Source organism: Sinocyclocheilus rhinocerous, unplaced genomic scaffold (assembly GCF_001515625.1).
Source record: "Sinocyclocheilus rhinocerous isolate Xijiao unplaced genomic scaffold, SAMN03320098_v1.1 scaffold1170, whole genome shotgun sequence".
In the NCBI taxonomy this organism is placed as follows: Eukaryota; Metazoa; Chordata; class Actinopteri; order Cypriniformes; family Cyprinidae; genus Sinocyclocheilus; species Sinocyclocheilus rhinocerous.
The window spans coordinates 224,685-242,609 of record NW_015652163.1 but is presented as its reverse complement, the minus strand read 5'-3'; the positions used below and the strand labels follow the sequence as shown (position 1 = coordinate 242,609).

The window sequence follows — 17,925 nt, the reverse complement described above, 5'->3', positions numbered from 1 at the left end:
ATATTTTGTAAATTTCCTACCATAAATATATCACAACTTAATTTTTGATTAGTAATATGCATTGCTAAGAACTTCATTTGGACAATTTTAAAGGCGATTTTCTTAATATTTGATTTTTTTACCCTCAGATTCCAGATTTTCAAATAGTTGTATCTCGGCAAATATTGTCCTATCCTAACAAACCATACATCAATGGAAAGCTTATTTATTCAGCTTTCAGGTGAAGTATAAATCTCAATTTCAAAAAATTTACCCTTATGACTGGTTTTGTGGTCCAGGGTCACATATATTAATCATTGCAGTATTTAATATACATTGTGTGTAATTAGTGGTCATACGAGTCGAACAACCTTCAAGGTAATGCATGCTTCAGAAGACTCATTTGCTAACATATCTGAAGACTGAACTCATTCAGAAGCGTATGAGGCACATATAACCTCAATTTAATATGCAAGTGGCGCATTCATTCACATCACACAGAAAGTAGACAGAAGCTGTGAGGCCAAGATTTCATAACTGTTCTTCATTCTGTTTTACTAATGTATTTTTAATGGCAGAAACAGATACTGTTGCCACTTGTGACGCATTTGAGCTATTATTCTCTTTTTCAAGTAGAGTGGGTGAGGAAAACTGAGAGGCGTAATTAGGCACATTTAAGAGTTCTTCACTTCAAGCTTATTCCACCAGCTAAGCAAAAGGACACATATTTCTGCTGTTTCATGTCTTCTCATTGGGCCATTATTCTCTGATTTGCTCATATTATTATAAATGCTCCCTTGGATTACACAGGCTGCAGTCTTTTGAACCTTGTTAACAACACAGATGATGAATGAGAAGACTCTTTGGCAAGACAGAAAAAGTGATGATGTGTAATTTTCAACGGAATCTGTCTTTAGGGTCACACCATTGACATTGTTGTACCCACATGCTTTACTGGCAAGGAAATCCATTGCAGTGGGCCCTGTGCATGTCAAGAAAAAAACAAAAGTCATGACAGATGTGGAAAGCAGTGAGATGAAATGAGCCATATTTCAATGTGAGGTGAGGAACTGTGTGTTTGTTTTCCAACCGTGTCTGCAGGCTATCGCGCTACCTCTGTGAGCTCTTCAAATCTCTGTTGATTCTTTAAATTCCATTATGTCAGTCTGCTTGGCCTGCAGGTTTGTGGAAATATAACTTAGGCCAGCCTGCTATGTGGGAACAGGTGCAAGGTCGCTAGTTTTAGCAACTTTCATTCTGAAAAGAGATCTGGAATCGAGCCACACATGTTTACCCAGCAGTGTTAGTGTTCAAAATAATATAGTTTATTCCCCGTGCATGGAGGAACCTTAAATGTTTTCATTTTCCTTGAGGAAATGTTTGAAACAAATACAGTAGTTTTTGGTGTATAGTTTGTATGTGTCTGCAGCATAGAAAAATTGGGGCCAAAAGGGCTGTTCAAAATATATTGATTTATTTCTCAAGGCATAAAGCATGAGTATATGCCTTATTTAGAAGTATTTTTATACACTGAAAGACCTATATAAATATAGAACAGTTCATTGTTAGTAAAGCAGAATAGCATGTAAAACAAAAAACGAAACAAAATCCAAACCAAAATATGCAAATACAAAATGAAATCTAAAAACAAAACAAGTAAGCTGAATATATATATATATATATTAGGGGTATAACGGTACGAGCATCGTGTACCGAACGGTTCATGTGCAAATTCCAAGTAAAAGTGATCATCCCTATCCCTTTGGAGTGGGGACTTTGGAGTGAGCAGGGCACGTGCGTGCCATTATGTAGTCGTTTTGAAATGTACTTGGCAAAGGGAGCGATGTAATTTGCTCATTATCTTCAGCTGGGATGTTCCCATGACAACACAGCACGGGTGTCCTTCAGCAGATGTCGTTGTTTTAATGTCATAAATGTATTTTTATTGTTGTTAGCATAACTTTTGCAAATAAACATACATTATATATTTTTAAAAGTTTTAAAAATATGCTATATAATATATAAAAAATAATATATATACAACTTTTTAAAATATAAAATGTATATTTTTTTATGCCGGTGTCCGTCAGCAGATTCGCTGATCCCGTGCTGCGTTGTCACGGGAACATCCCAGCTGAAGATAATGAGCAAATTACATCGCTCCCTTTGCCAAGTGCATTCCAAACACACACACACACACACACACACACACCTATATACAGTATACATATCAAAATAAGTCTGTAATCAAAATTATGAATATATATTAATTAGGTAATAAAATTATATTTGTTTATTATAATATTTCACTCATGTTATCATGTTAATAATTTCATTTCAAATTAAAAATAATATATATAGTAATAATAAGCCTTTTAGCCCCTTGCTCTCTGTTTAGTTTTTTTCTTTTTTCAATTTTTTTTCCCTTTTGCAGTCTTTTTATCGTCATGGCAACGGTTCAATTTAATTGTAACAGAAAATAAGAGATTTAAATCCTATAGCTTTGGAAAACAAAACAAAAAAGCATTAAAGTTAGATGAATACAGTTGGTGTTGGTAGGAACAGAGCGGTTCTGTGAATCAGACTCATGAATATGCTTGATGTCCTGTCGTGTTCGTGAATAGAGAGGTTTTGTGGTGTGGTTCAGTGATGGATGCCAAGGCTAGCATCGTGACATGCTTGCCATTACTCAAAAGCAATGAATTCCCGGGTTTGAGTTAAGACAGAAAAGATCCTGGACTACATCAAAAGCTCTTCAGTGTGCAATAAAGCAGATGCCTCTCTAGAACAAAATGAAAAAGAATGACACAATTGCACTCATGTCCCTATATAAAGATATTATGCTTCGGTATTGCTGTTTGCCAGCTCCAATTTAGCTGATGTTTGATCATGGTTCTGACTGCATTTGAAGTGAGTTGAAGGTTTTAATAATCGCACACAACTACTTCCAATTCCAATTCTCTGAGAAGTAAAAAGTGATTTCAAAATATAGGAAGCGGTAACACTATTGTGGGCTATTGTGCTGTACTCTCACTGATATGGCCAGGTTAGTGTGTTGAAAATATATGCAATCGCAATGAGATTTTAGTTATGGGAATGCATCAAGTCGTCTTTCATTTCCTCTCATGAACTTTCCAGATATGCCAAATTGTCCTGCATATTGCATGCAGTCTGGGTACTCAGCTCAGATTCTCTCACACTGATGCATGCTCCATTATTAAGTGCAATAGGCATAGAGAACTAGAGCTTGCTGATTTGCAAAGGGCAGTACTCTTATCAACACTTAGTGTCATGAGGATCATAGAAATATGATTTATTTGGCTTTTAAAGGGCTTCATCCAATTAGAGTCAGGTGAAGTTGCTTCCATTCCATACAAGTTTTCTTTATCTAAGTCCTTTGAATACATATGCATTCAATAATGTAGTTGCTGCTGTTATTGCAATGCAATGGCATGCTTTGTGCACTTCATATAATGGCTCAAAGGTCAAGCCTTTCATTATGTCGCTTATGCATTCATAAAGTAAAGACTAGACTACTATAGTACTCAGGCACATTATGAAAACATATTATCACTAACAGTGATACTGCTGTAGGACATTGAACTGAAAGGAAATTCATTATGAACAGCATTTTAAAAGATTTGATGCTTTTTGTATTTAAGAATGCAAGGCATAAAATGACTGCTTCTGAAATGCATTTAAATATTCAGTCTTCAAAGCTTTTCAAACATTAAAAAAGGCTAAGTAAACATGCAAAGTTTTTCAAAGTTTATTTGAACTTCAATTTCTACTCCCTTACAAATTAGAATTGCAATTCCACATCCTGTTTACTATCTCACTTCAAATTCAATAAATTCAGGAATTGTATTGAGAACCCCTTTTTAAATTCCAATTCAGTTGCTGAATTTAAATGGCAAATGCCGATGCGCATAGTATTACTGTTGAAGATCATGCGTAAAGTTGTCAAAACTTTTAGAAAAATTCTGTTAAAACCTGAAGACCTTGAAAAGTGTCACTATAAACTCCCCTTGGAGAAAAAGTGTCTGAGTGTGTCTATATGAGCGTGTGTGTGTGTGTGTCTGTCTGTACACTTATTCTCAACAAGCTAAATAATGGGTTCAGAATAAAACGAGCAAATAAACAAACATCTCTGGTGCAAGGTACCTTGGCAACAGCTCACTGAATCGCTAAGAGATGTTGACATGATGCGAGAGGGTGTTGAGAGGCAAACACCTGCATAAGGGATTTTCAAAACTTTTAAACTGTAAACATTTAACGGTTGACAGGTTGAAGCGGTACTAAAGCAAAATATCTATAAACCCAGAATACGTAAATGTGTTGCGACGTCTTCAGGCTATTAAGAACAGCAACTGTTTATTTTACTACTAAGGGGAAGCAACTTTACAGTTCATATCAGATTGCTGAGAGCTGAAGAGCATTCAAGCAAAGGCAGAGATGGAAAGAAAAATATTAAAACAGAAATGTAAAAAGCTGAAAAAGAAGATGTCAGAGCTGTGGTATAACGGTAAATAGCCTTGTGGGATGTAGAAGTTTTTAAACTTTTGATAACATACTTCAACATGATGATCCCCTTATGTTTATTCATACTCTCAGGAAAAAATTGCACATTTGTACCTTATTTATGCCAAAAAGATGCATATTAGTACCTTAAAGCTACACTTTAATACCTAAAGAGTACATGGGTGACTTAATTCTCTAATTATAATTTTATACTGCATTGTTTACAAAGGAAAATGACAGCAAAGACCACCAATTTGAATTTACAACAGAAAACAAATACATTACAGCTGGAGAATAGCACAACATAAAACATCTAGCAGGCAGCTGGTTGTCAGTAAGACACAGAATAACAATTACATAATCAAAGTGAGACACACTGACAGATCTATATGGTGCAGGAAAAAGATGAATACAACTTCCCAGATAAGAGGACAGGATAGGTAGATGCCGAATACCCTCTAGAGTCCAAAAAAAATCAATATCATTCATGTGCGCTGACCTATAAATAGATTGATAGATAGATGCAAGCAGAGACAGACAAGGCTAACCTTTCAGTGACATACTAATTTAATAGCAATAGCTCAAATGAATACATTCATGTATTTGGCCTGGGGTTAGCTATGCAAAACACTGCAGCCCTACACTATATCTGGAATTACTCCTCTACTTCTGATTATTTTTAAATGTTTATTTTACCTTTACTTTTGCATTTCTGCATCGCTGGAGACTGTCTCGTCTACATCTCTTAAAAGCAAATAACATTTTTCAAGGTTTGAAGGGTATTTTTGGGCGGCCAATGGAAGCCTGCCCAGACTTTTTTAATTATCTTTTCATTTGCTCTGGTTCAGTTATTTATAGAAGAAAATCACTGTGCTTTTGCATGGTTCCACACAAATGAAATAAGAATTTTGGGGGAAAGAAGGGTTCATTTGCATTCATTTGCATGCAATTAGCATATCAAACTTCTTGACTTGAAAGGGATGCCTTGCTTAGAAACTGTATTTCTCTCGCTCTCATATACACCAGCAGCTTTGGGGTTATGTTACTTTGTTTGCACATTAACAAAGAGGTTTCTGTCAGTGCTAATTTCGTCAACGAAGACGACGACAAAAAATATTCGTTAACGAACATTTTTTTCTGTGACTAAGACGAGATGTTGACGAGCTACAACTAATATCTGATGATAAAAACTATGACGAAATTTATGCCGCATCTTCGTTAACAAGACGAGACGGGACTATAATGTTATTTGAGGACTACCGGACATTCAAACTACATCCTATAGGCTACTGTCTTGTCCTTCAAAATGAGTCCCTGTCATTGGATTGCAATCGGATAAGGGGCGTTTGCATATCTAGTCTCAGTATGGCATCCTCAGTGGATGGATAGGCTACCAAAACGCGAACTAGCTATCTGAAACTATTGCCTCAGCACCCTAAGGGACTTGGATAAGGTGACCAGATGTCCCGTTTTTCCCGGGAGTCACAATTCGGTGTCGATTAACAAAGTTAGTGAAGGAATTGCGCTGATAGAAGTGCTCTCTCTCGCGCACACTCGTAAAAGTTGACAAAAATGCAATGACTTTTCGTCAACTAAAACTAGACTAATGAAGATGAAAGACTCAAATTACTAAAATGTGACTAGGACTATTAAGCATTTTCGTCTCAAGATAAAGACAGACTAAATCAAAAATGGCTGTCAAAATTAACACTGGTTTCTGTCGGTAAAAGTAGACAGCAGTAAGACTGGAAGGTAAACAAACCCTATGTGCCAATTGTCAAGTTTCAGCGAATGTGAGTGGTGTTATTACAGTAAATGTGTGTGGATGTGAGTGTGGATATGTAAATGTGTAGGTTAGTGACTCTTTCTGATCAAACCTTACACTTAGACTTCTAGATGTTGTTTGTGCAACAAATTGCATGCACTCATCTAGGTGTATTGTGGGTTATTTACTAAGAAGAAATGTGCAAACAGGGTGGAAACACCCAAATTGAAATTGTTTACTTGTAGTCTAGTCTAAATACCAGGGGTTCAGAGTTCTCTGCCATCTCTGTTGTGTAGTCGTCTCACCCCAGGCGGGTTGAGTCTACCACAGGGATTTCCATATGTAGCACTGCTCTGGGCCAGTCCATATGTGTATTCCACATGATACCTCCCATGCGCAGGATGTGGCTTCCGTAGCGTTCCCAACTGCGTACGCTTTCCCAGTGTAATCCAATATACCAATGTATGGAACAGCAGTGGCGGACACCTCTGCCTAGCCGCTGTCCTATCTTCCGCCCCAGCTGGTGTGGGGGGACTTGCCGGCTTCCGCAGGGCACTGGAGGGGGTCAGCAATAGTGGCGTTTTCCATACGGATCCCAATTCGTCAGTCACGACTGACGTAACGTCTCCGTTCCCTCCTTCAGGGAACGAGGGTTACACAAGTAACTGAGACGTTTCATATCACAATTTCTATACTGGGTGAAATAATTTATCAGAGAGTCAGCCTGGTTTCAGGAGGCTTGCCTGAAGAAATTGCAGTATTCTTCACACTTGTAAACCACTGAACTATGTATTTATACCAAAACAAAATCTGAATTTCAAACCACAAACTCTCCTAACCACTGCTGAACGCTGATGTACAACCAGGTCTGTCAAATCTGTGAAAAAGAAATTCACACAAGAATAAGAGGTAACCAGTTTGAGAATATTTAAGATCATCACACATTATTAGTATTTTTAGTAAGTTAAGCAGTTTTACAACAATCTATCAAGTTTTGTGATCTATAATTGTGTGTGTGCATGCAATGCATGTCAGAAGTTTGACAGTATTGGATACATTTACATATTTTTCAATTCAAAGGCTCTTTTTTGTTGCTCAATACATATTAGAATAATACCTGTTAAATTATTATGCACACAGTTGTTTTGGAAAAGATTTCCAGGCATGAAAAATCATTTATGCTATTTAATATATTTGCATTGCACATTCTTTTTTATTTTCCTTATTCATATAGGCACGCCCCAAATTACATATTCACTAAGGGAAAGCTGCAGGAACTGCACGGTACACTATTTTGTGCATCTGAAAGACGCGCTCCTCAGCAGACCCTATTCATCAGATGTTTTCTGTGCATGCTATTTTTTAAACAAATGTTTAGTCAATCAGGGCTTTACTGTTTATTATCGGCTTCCTACACACACACAATATAAAGGGTAGTGAAAGGAAGGCAAGATGTGCACATTTGACCTGCTCTTTATAGCCGGAAAAAAGGAATTGCACTTTGAATTGTACCGGTTGCATACATGTTAATTGGAAATTCCCTGCTATTTATCAGGCAAAGCTAGCTAATACAATTGCACAATTATCTTGTTAAACCATATTAATTAGAAATAACAATGGAGTCAACACAAATCAATTGAAACTTCAAGAGGTAAGGAAATTGCATTCTGACTGAACTCTTGCCTTGGGCGAGAGTGGGGCTAGATTAACAGAGTGATCCTAATCATGACTTAATCAGGGAGAATTACTCACTAAAGTGGGCTTTAGAGAAGGGCTGGTTACGATCAAAAGATCCCACCACAGCTCTTTGGCTCGTTGTGAGGGAGTAAGAGTTAAGCAAATGGTTAGAAATGTATCAAACCACTATAGTAACAGCACACTTAAGGTAGAGAGCTGAGAATGTTCAGTTCTGTTAACCATTCCAATACTTCTCCAGTGGTGCTGCAATACCCAATGAATCTATAGCACAACCCTTACCAAAAAGTAGTATACTTCAAGTTTATTTTATTAGGTATACTTAAGTAAAGTTCAAGTATATTTTTAAGTATACTTTATGTAGTAAGTATACAAATATCAGTGTACTAGTAGTATACTTGTAAGTGTACTATTTAAATACTCCTTGGGACTAAATTGGCCCACTTTCTAGTATATAAAAGTATACTTTTAAGTATACTTTAAGTATAACAGTAGTAAACTTTAAGTACACAACTAGTTTACATCAAAATGTTTAGCTTGTACTGCAACTATACTAAAAGTGAACTTATAGGTATACAGATAGTTTACTAATTAAATACTTGTAGCATTTTTAGTACACTTTGAAGTAGTCTTAGTAAACTACTAGTTTAGTAGTTTTATACTGCAAGTATACTCGTAAGTTTTCTTTAAGTGAACTTTACATCATACTTTAAGTATACTACTATGTCCCTATTTAGGTATTAATTTGTATATGCTATTTTATTTTTTATGATCATGTTAGAATACATGTGGAAGCATCTGTTGTTTCGGTTTCTTCTTCACTTGTGTTTTTTTTTGGAAATTCTGTACAGAAGATGTGTAATAGCGCCCCCTACCGTATAACAATGAAAACACAGATTCTCGGATCACAAGTATAGCTAAAATATATTTAGACTTTTTCTATAAGTATAAGTCAAGTATACTTAAATGTCATTTTAAGTATATTTCTGAGAAGTACATAAAGCCCATGTCTGAGAAGTACATAAAATTAGACTGAAAGTATACTTTCCTATTTTTTAGTCTAAAAGAAGTATACTAATAGCACACTTGAATAAACTTATTTTTCGTAAGGGGAAAGCACAGTCATTTTGGACTGACTCACAAATAAATCATTCTAATGAGTCAGTTCTTTTTAGTGAATCAAAAAGATACATTGCTATCGGTGACTCTTATGAGCTAGTGCTTTTTAGGAAATCAAAACATTTTGTGTTTGTTTAGTACTGTTATTTAACTTATAGTTAAGGCCAATTACTAGACCGCATTCATGCTCTTTCTTAAAAAGACACCATTAAATAATAAGAATCATTAGGATGCAGTATATATAAGGCAGAGCCCTAAGGGTGTGCTTGGATTACTAGCATGCTTGTGAAATGAGCTGTCACTTTGGGAGACAAAGTGCACAAAGGTTGAGTACATAATGTTTTTCTCTTATTCTCTGCTTTCTCTTTCCGCTGTCATTGGTTGAGTGAAAGATACACGTATAAGAAAACTGAATGATTTATCCACCAGCATAAAGTAGATTGCACTTCACATCAGAGCTACAAAAGTCTCTAACATTTATCATGATTAAGTGTTTGCCGTTAACTGGCTGTCCTTAAGGAAAATGTAAACCTTGAGAGCAAGGCTTTATAGGACAAGGCTGTGCTCTTGCTGTTTGTATTGTTCCACTAGATATTTTATCAGCGCCGCATGAAATAGAGTTTGTGGGGGCAACTGAAATATCTAAATCCCACATACGGTATAGAATAAGATAGACTGTTGATTGGCTGACTGCTGGTGGAGGTAATGCATCTATAGCAGAGAAAATGAAAAAGAGAGAAAAAAAAATTCATTTAGGCTTTAGAGTCTCCCCTTCACAAATCCTCATGCATTTCCATTTGACGCTGAAAATTAATGATTTTTTGTTTTGGTTGAGTAAGGCTGCGGTTTGACATGCGACAAGTGCTTGAAATGAATTATGAAACAGAATTTACATTCTGATTCAAGTGTGTGTGCATGCGGCCTCCTGCACGAGTGATTGAAATTACAAGTGCCTTCAATTTCCAACAATTTCAACCTCGTTAAGACAACGCTCACCTGCAAGAGCGAAAAATGAGCCCTCTAAAAACAGAAGTGCTCCTCTGCCATCCAAACCTCTTTTCACCACTTGTTTCCTTCATTTTTATCCTTGCAAAACATCTCTTACCCACTCCTATCATTCTGCACATCTTCTTTCAAACTATCCCACATCTCCTATTTTTTTTCTCCACCATATCACTTGCAGACACCCGTGTCTTTACCAAAGATCTCAAAACCTTTTCACAATTTTCTTTTCCTATATATTTCTCTTACTATGTTTCATGTGTTCCTCTTCAGGAACTCGAGCTGCGTCGAAAACGCTAGGGGAACGCCTTCTGCGACCCCCGCTCTGAATCACATGTGAAATCAGTCCAATAGCTGAACGGGACGTCACGGCGGATGACGTCATGACCAGGAAGCTATAAAAGCACGTGCGGCGGAGCCAGCGTCAGCTTTCTGTCATTCAGCGAAGCGCTCTGTGTGTGAGAGAAAGACAGGGTCTTCCTCCTCGACGCCCCGCTTGCGCCTTCTGGCCTGTTCGGCGACGCTGTCAATTCAGTCGTTGACAGGGACCAGGAGGCTCGAAAACAAGCGGCGGCGTTTCAACGGTTCCTTCCTCGCCGTATTTCAGCTCCGGGGGCAGCTGGGCGGCAGCAGCCCCCACTGCGTACCAGCTCCTCACATAGGGAGACGCAAAAAATTTTAATTCACTCATTAAAAATAATAATACTAAATTATTTTTTTTGTGTTAAATCAAAACAATTCCTTTAAGTAATATTCATTAAAATAGTACTCTGATGAAACCAATATTTTTGTTTAAATTTTACTTACATTTTTTTGTGTGTGCTATTTGCATCTACTTAATTTGAATGGCTAATTTTTAAGAACACGTTTGATTAATTCTAACTCAATTCTCAATAGTTGTTGAATTTAATTAATATTATTGCTTGTAATCTGTTGCCACAATTTTATTGAGTAGATGTAGTGTATTATTTTTTACAGTGGCAAGCATACTGACATGCTATACTCCAAAATATTTTAAACAGCAATTTATTAGTCATTTTATATAATAATACATTTAATATATTACAACTTTTATGAGTGCCTGATAATTAACTAAATGAAATATTTGTACCTTAAATGTTTTACACCTATTAAAAATGATCTAGCGAAAGCAAAAAATAAGTGCTGTAAAAATACTTTCCTAATATACTCATAAATTATTTTTTTTAAATTAATTAAATTAAATCTTAAATAAAAACTTGAATAAATACATCAAAATACCAAAGACATTTTCATTTTAAAATGTAAAATTAATCAAATGAAGTGTAATTTTTCTGCTATTCCCTAATATAACAGAATGTTGCTATGCAACAAAATAAATAAATAATATGCCGATATGGTTAACAGGTCATACAGTAGCTGTAACTATAACTCGAGTGATAAAATACAGCTGTAACTGCAGAACTATCCGTTTTATAATAGGAGATCACCACTTGTTCAGATACGCCAAACCTTTATCCAGTTCTGGAAAATAACATTGGCATTAAAATGTGCTAGAAACTAATTCAGATTCATTTTACTTTCCTTTGCACTTCACAGCAGAGCTCTCTAACACTCTCTTTTCCTCTCTATCCCTCTAATCTGACCTGCCAGAGCATTGAGTCTCAGGATAGCTTCTCATGGATGAGGAGCTCTGAAGCGGCGTGAAATAAATTATTTTCTCTACACACAGTTATAAGTTTTACCTTGTCAGATATCACACCATCGCTATCTTATTCCATAACATGGGTGGATGACCATCACATGGAAACCTACTGTTGTGCTTCGTTCAGCATGGGAAGGTCATGTTGGGCCTGATAAGAGGAGGGTTTTTCTATGCCTCAGATTTGGCACAGAAACATCTTGGCTCATCCACAGTGGCAGAATCTTCAAAGGCAAACCTTATGTGTATCAAAGAGTGTAGCATATTTAGTGAAAAGAAGGCAAATCAGAGGAAAGCACTGCAAAACATCTGCTGAGGTTACAGGGCTGTGAGGTTAACATAATCTTTTTTTTTCTAAATGGCCAGTTCAGTGGGTGACCGCAGTCTACCTTCAACTCTCAAGGCAACAGCGGTTGTTGTAGTACATTAGCAACACAGCGGCCGGAAGGAAAGTTTAATCTTTATAATGCTTGTATCAGAGGCATGCAAAGCTACTAGAACAGGTGTCCTTTTGGGGCTCTATGCCTGAAGCATTGACTAACAGGATCCCCACTGCTGCTAGTTGGGTTCTTGGAAAGTATGTTAACAAAACCTTTCAGGTTTTAGTGCTTAATGTTTTCATCTCTATTAAGGTGAACTTAATCATCCTTAAAATCAAACTTTACATTTTAAGTCTGTGATTACAGCACTGTGTTCATCACAACTGATTACATGTAATCTGGATTACATAATCAGATCCTAAAAAAAAAGTACTTGTAATTAGATTAAATGGCATGGTGGTTAAAAAACATTTCTTAGTATTATCAATGTAAAAACAGTGGTGCTGATTTATATTTTTGTGGAAAACTGTAAAAAAAAAATGTTCAGGATTTTTACAGAATGTTGAAAGAACAGCATTTATTTAAAAAATAAATCCTTATACTGTCCTTGCTGAATGAATGTATTATATATTTATTTCTATAAAAAATACCCATCTGAACAATAGTGTACATATAGCGTCCTCCCATTTAATATGCATTTAAATGTATTTTCCTATCCTAATGGCAGATGTCTGTATGCATTTAGCATTGTTTTTCCCTGCTGTCCATCCCTATCAGACTCATTTTTGGGTGCTGATCTACCAGTTAAGAACCACTGTATCAGATGTAATGTTCTCTAGTCTAACAAAATAGGCCACTTGTCGGTGAACTGGACCAAAGACTAGAGAAAAGCCTTTTATAATGTCTGGGGAGCGCCAACTCTCACTGTTCCGGATCAATGAATTGCAAATTGGAAGATAGAGACACGAAAATGGCTTCCATCTTTGTGAATTTTCCTCTCATTGATTCTAGACTTTAGGCATTTTGTTTCATATGATGAGTTGTGATGTTTTAACAATAAAATCAGTATCACAAGCATACTCAATAATACATCCATTTCTGTTTCTCTCTCTCTCTGCTTATTCATGAGACAATGTTTGTATGTATATTTCACAATAAATCTGCTTTGCATGCATTCATAATCCCTCCCCTGACAAAACCCATTGCAAATGCTCCCTATATTTGCACCATAGCTTCAGGCTATAAGCTGTAACCACAAAATTCACATCCAATTTAAAACCTTACAACACCACAGCCTATTGAAATTAATCTCACGATCTCGCTCCTTCCCAACAGTCCTCTCAGACCGGAGGCCTTTAGCAGTGTACACGTGGCCCTTCAGCTGCAGTGATATTGGCAGGGGGCTTCGTGAGGTCTCAACTCGTGTTTCGGCCCCATGTGGCGGCACACTGACAGGTGGGATTGCTGCAGTGTTGCTGTGGCAGTAGAGGCTTACCGTTTCAACACTAACAATAGTCAAATACCCAGCAGCCGAGGAGAAATCCAACGCCGACCTCCAGGATAGGATAAGCGAGCAGTGACTTACTTAGGCTTTGGCAGTGCCAGCTTGGCTGATTCACAGATTTCCTTTCATTTCACACCTTATATTGTTCTTTTATTCATGCTTCTTTTTCAGTTTCACTATGAAAACATGCTGTAACTTTGAGAACTCAAAGCTTTGTCTACAGTGAAAAAAGATCATTTATTGAAACAAAGATGCAAAAGCAACCTGTTCCATTTCTGAAACTTTCTAAGGATAGACTGACAGACACATGAGGACTCATGTAACCCCACCAAAATGTACATGTGAACAACTCATATTTCATATTCACAAACTAACAATCAAGGCTTCTTTTTTTAAACATTAGCAGCTGTAGAAAAATGGCTGAAAAAAAAAGTCAAAAACTTGACACTACAGGGGTTCCAAGCTTTAGATATCTGAACTGAAAACTCGAAATTCATCTTATTACTGGATGTGAATGACATGTATGATCAAAAATATAACAATTTTTTGATCAACATATTTTAGGTTGTGCTGAATTCATACTTCACACAGATCTGGGCAGGTTGTATTTTTAGGTCTCAGATATCTTAGTGATAGCCCAGGTGAGGAGGCTTTTTTTTATTTTTTATTTTTTTATATTTTTCCAAGAGGTAGTAGAAAGACAAGACAGTGAATCATAAAGAGACTATTCCCTCAGGAAAAGAAACCAACACAATAGAAACAATTCAGCCGCAGCCAGAATGGCTTTCTGTTCTCGTTGATGCTCTGGGAGGGACCAAACGCTGAATTTGATACAGAAAGAGAAGTGGACAGTGTAATTTACAAGGCAACCAACATTACCTTCTTGAAAAAATAATAATAAAAAAAAAAACACATAAAAGAAAATAAATTAACAACAACAATTGATAATGATACTAATATTAATACTAATTATTATTACTATTATTATTCCCTCTCTATATTTACTATAGTATAATTATGTGAGAACATTAAAACAAAGCAATAAAAACTTTCTCTCTTTATATATATGTGTACCACTGTATATATATTAATTATCTCTCTCTGTAGGCTTATAATGTTATTAATAATCCTTAACAGTATTGTGATAACATAGGGTAAAGGGGAAAACCACATTTTGATTGATCATACAAAAATATTAACTTTTGATGGGCCATAATGCACTTAAATTTGTCAGCTTGAGTCATGAGTTGCTCCAACAACTGCTAAAACACATGGCTGGGTTATGATGCACAACCGTCCAAAATTTATGTAATCACATTGATGTAAGCCCTAACACTCTCCTGTTCCTGTGTATATAGGTCTATAGACTAGATGAGGCAGCTCAACTAAAAATCCACATGCTCTATGAATCTAGGTCAACAGACACAAAGGGATTGTTTAACTTGGAACAGCCAAGAAAACAGGATTCTCTACCTGTCATGCCTATTTCTCATACATGCGCAAGCAGACTTATTTTAATCATTTGTTATCCTCGTAGTGAGCAGCATCTACCGGTTGCCATGTTGTGCCTATTTTAACACAGTTTTGACTCTCTCTCTCTTTCCAAATGTCTGCTAAACTGTGGCTAACCCCAATTTTTCCCCTGACTCTTTTTTTTTTTTTTACTAAAATTCAGTGCTTGGCAGGTGTTAATTTTGGACCCTGGCTGTATGCCATGGTAGCCAATGCATCATAGACTCGTACATGTTTGGAGGACACTGTCTGTACATAGTACTTAGCATAGCTTTTAGATCTTTGAACACAATGGTACCCTTACAGTGATAGCACTTCAGCAAATTGGTGAGAGCAAACATGAGCTTATTGAGAAAGTGACTGGTTGCACAGTTCAAGCATAATGCTTTGTGTTGAATAAGAGCCAGTAGACGTAAAATGCAGCACATAACCATCTAATGTAAAATGTGTAATGGGTTATAGAAAGTTCTCTTGATGCAGCCCTGCATATCTAATTTTAATACAAAAACTACACTGTCAGACTCTGCTAGACTCAAAAAGGGCAGTCAGATACAAGCAGCCAGGCTTTTTATTTAGATATGATGACTAAATAATGGTGCATGGGCCATTAGTCAATCATTACATCTAGAAAAAAAATCAGGGCACACTTACAAAATACCATTAAATCTATTAATACAATAATAAGACACTCTTCGGGTGAACTAGATGCATTCACTGGAGAAAAAAACGATCAAGGATGGTCTGGGGGAAGCAGCAGTATATAACATGCTGAATAGCAGGGGTCACAAAACACATCTAAAGCAGCATAAAGTATCAGTTCATATAGACTCCAAACACATCAAATCAGTGCCTGTCACTTTCTGATAGACTAAAAGCACAAATTGCTTCGCTTTATGTAAATGATTAAAAATGCCCTGAAAAGCCCTGCCATGCAAATAGTTTTAATAGCATTATCTTTCTATAGAATCCACCCTCTCCAGTGAATTGATCCTTTGAGACCATCACCACCTTGTTTTGAGGAACAGACAGATGCATGGATGTCCTTGGCTTTAAGTTGGGAGGGAAGAGTGTTCAGGGAATTAATCAGAGCCAGAGCATTTGAACTAGCTAAGCTTCAGTCAAATAAATGGGCCACCTAAAACAACACCACCAATTACCACTGATTAAAATGAGGACACTTGGCTTCTGCTCCTTCTTGACTCTTCAGTTTCAAACATGCAATGTCTCTGTGTTCCATTAGGCAAATGAGGAGAAGACTGCTCATGCAAAACCTATGGCAGTGAACCCTCACATCCAGGAAATGTTATTTGAAATGGTGCTCACGCTTCGTACAAAAGGTGAACACATCAGTGTCAGAAATTCTCTGCCTCCATTTTGTGAATCCTATTTTCAACCTTGAAAAAAGCCCACAGAGCCGAAACAAGCCTCTAATGAACTTCTGCAAAGTGCCACTTTTAATTAGCAGAGAAGGGACCTTAGACAGCTCTCAGGCTATGACAAAGCTGTCATCGTTAGCATGACTAAGAGCTTCATGCAACAGCGAGAGTCCCAGAGAGGAGGGCAATGAGACACGAGAGTAGGAAAAAGGAGGCGGAAGAGAAGAGCGAGACAGAGCGAGAGAGAGAGAGGGAAAGGTGAAGACAAAATGAGAGAGAGCGAGATTTACTGGCAGATTGTTCCAGAAGGATCATTCTAACAGAAAATGGGTCATGGAATTGTCATCGGACTGAAACCGCTGAGCCTCCCATCCGTAGTGATTGCATTTATTTCTTGAGCGAACACTAGGATGACCCTTTCCCTCCATCGCAGAAACAGGAAGTGCAGTCATACCTGCAGTGTTTGTGTGGGCCGCTCAGGGTCTCGATGACAAAGCACTCCCCGTCATTCAGGCAATAGGCCAGGTCTTTCTCCTGACATGGCTTGAAATGCTCCGATTTCAAAGGCGGTAGAGTTGGTGATGCTGAGGGATAAAGAAGAAAAGAGGAGAAAAATTATGCCATGCAACAGATTAAGAGGAAAAATATGTCAGCCAGGTGAGCAAAAGGTTAGGTGAGTGAGTCAGAGAGACCAAGAAGATGACTAATAGTCATAATATGGGGTATAATGCCACATATTTTGCAAAATCACAAACATGTATGACCTTCTTCTGTGTAGATTTATTTCTTTTTTTGGCCATAAAATTGAAAGTTGTATGTTGTTTTGGACCCCATTGACTTTCATTCTGACAAAAACAGTTGAAACAACAGCTGAAATATCTTTTTTTAATGTTACACTAAAAAAATAATTAAAGTCTAACAGGTTTGGAATGGCATGAGGGGTGAGTAAAGGGATAATTCACCCAAAAATTAAAATTCTGTTGTCATTTAACTAGATCATAACATACCAATCCTCTATTACATTTAGGCTGATGATACATAGGGCAACTTTTTGAGCAATATTGCTGGGCAACTTTGGTTAATGTTGGCATCAACGGGCAACTAGGTGAGACACAGGGCCTACGACTGATTTAAAGTATCCAGATAGAAATTTGTTACCCATTCTCAGTGGGAAAGTGCCTAAGCAACATTGCTCAAAAAACAACCCAGTCTCATGGCAAATACGTACCTGGGGGCACATTTTTGCAAGACGCGAAATACGTACCAATAAGTACATATCACTGCAGTTTGCAAAAAAATGAACACTAGAGGCAGTAAAACTCCGACACCTTTTAAATTATTTTCACAGAGTACAGGTGGATCTCAATAAATTAGAATGTCGTGGAAAAGTTCATTTATTTCAGTAATTCAACTCAAATTGTGAAACTCGTGTATTAAATAAATTCAATGCA

At 36.9% G+C, this 17,925-nt stretch overlaps 1 protein-coding gene across 1 annotated transcript in view; it reads right to left on the bottom strand.

The window, feature by feature from the left end:
• The window catches only part of LOC107713890 (pro-neuregulin-3, membrane-bound isoform-like), a 255,973-nt gene that overhangs the window by 41,934 nt on the left and 196,114 nt on the right, over positions 1–17,925 (bottom strand). Inside the window, exon 2 of the mRNA XM_016519536.1 lies at positions 16,929–17,058. Coding sequence (XP_016375022.1) covers positions 16,929–17,058 — 130 coding nt within the window. The remainder of the gene's footprint in view (positions 1–16,928; positions 17,059–17,925) is intronic.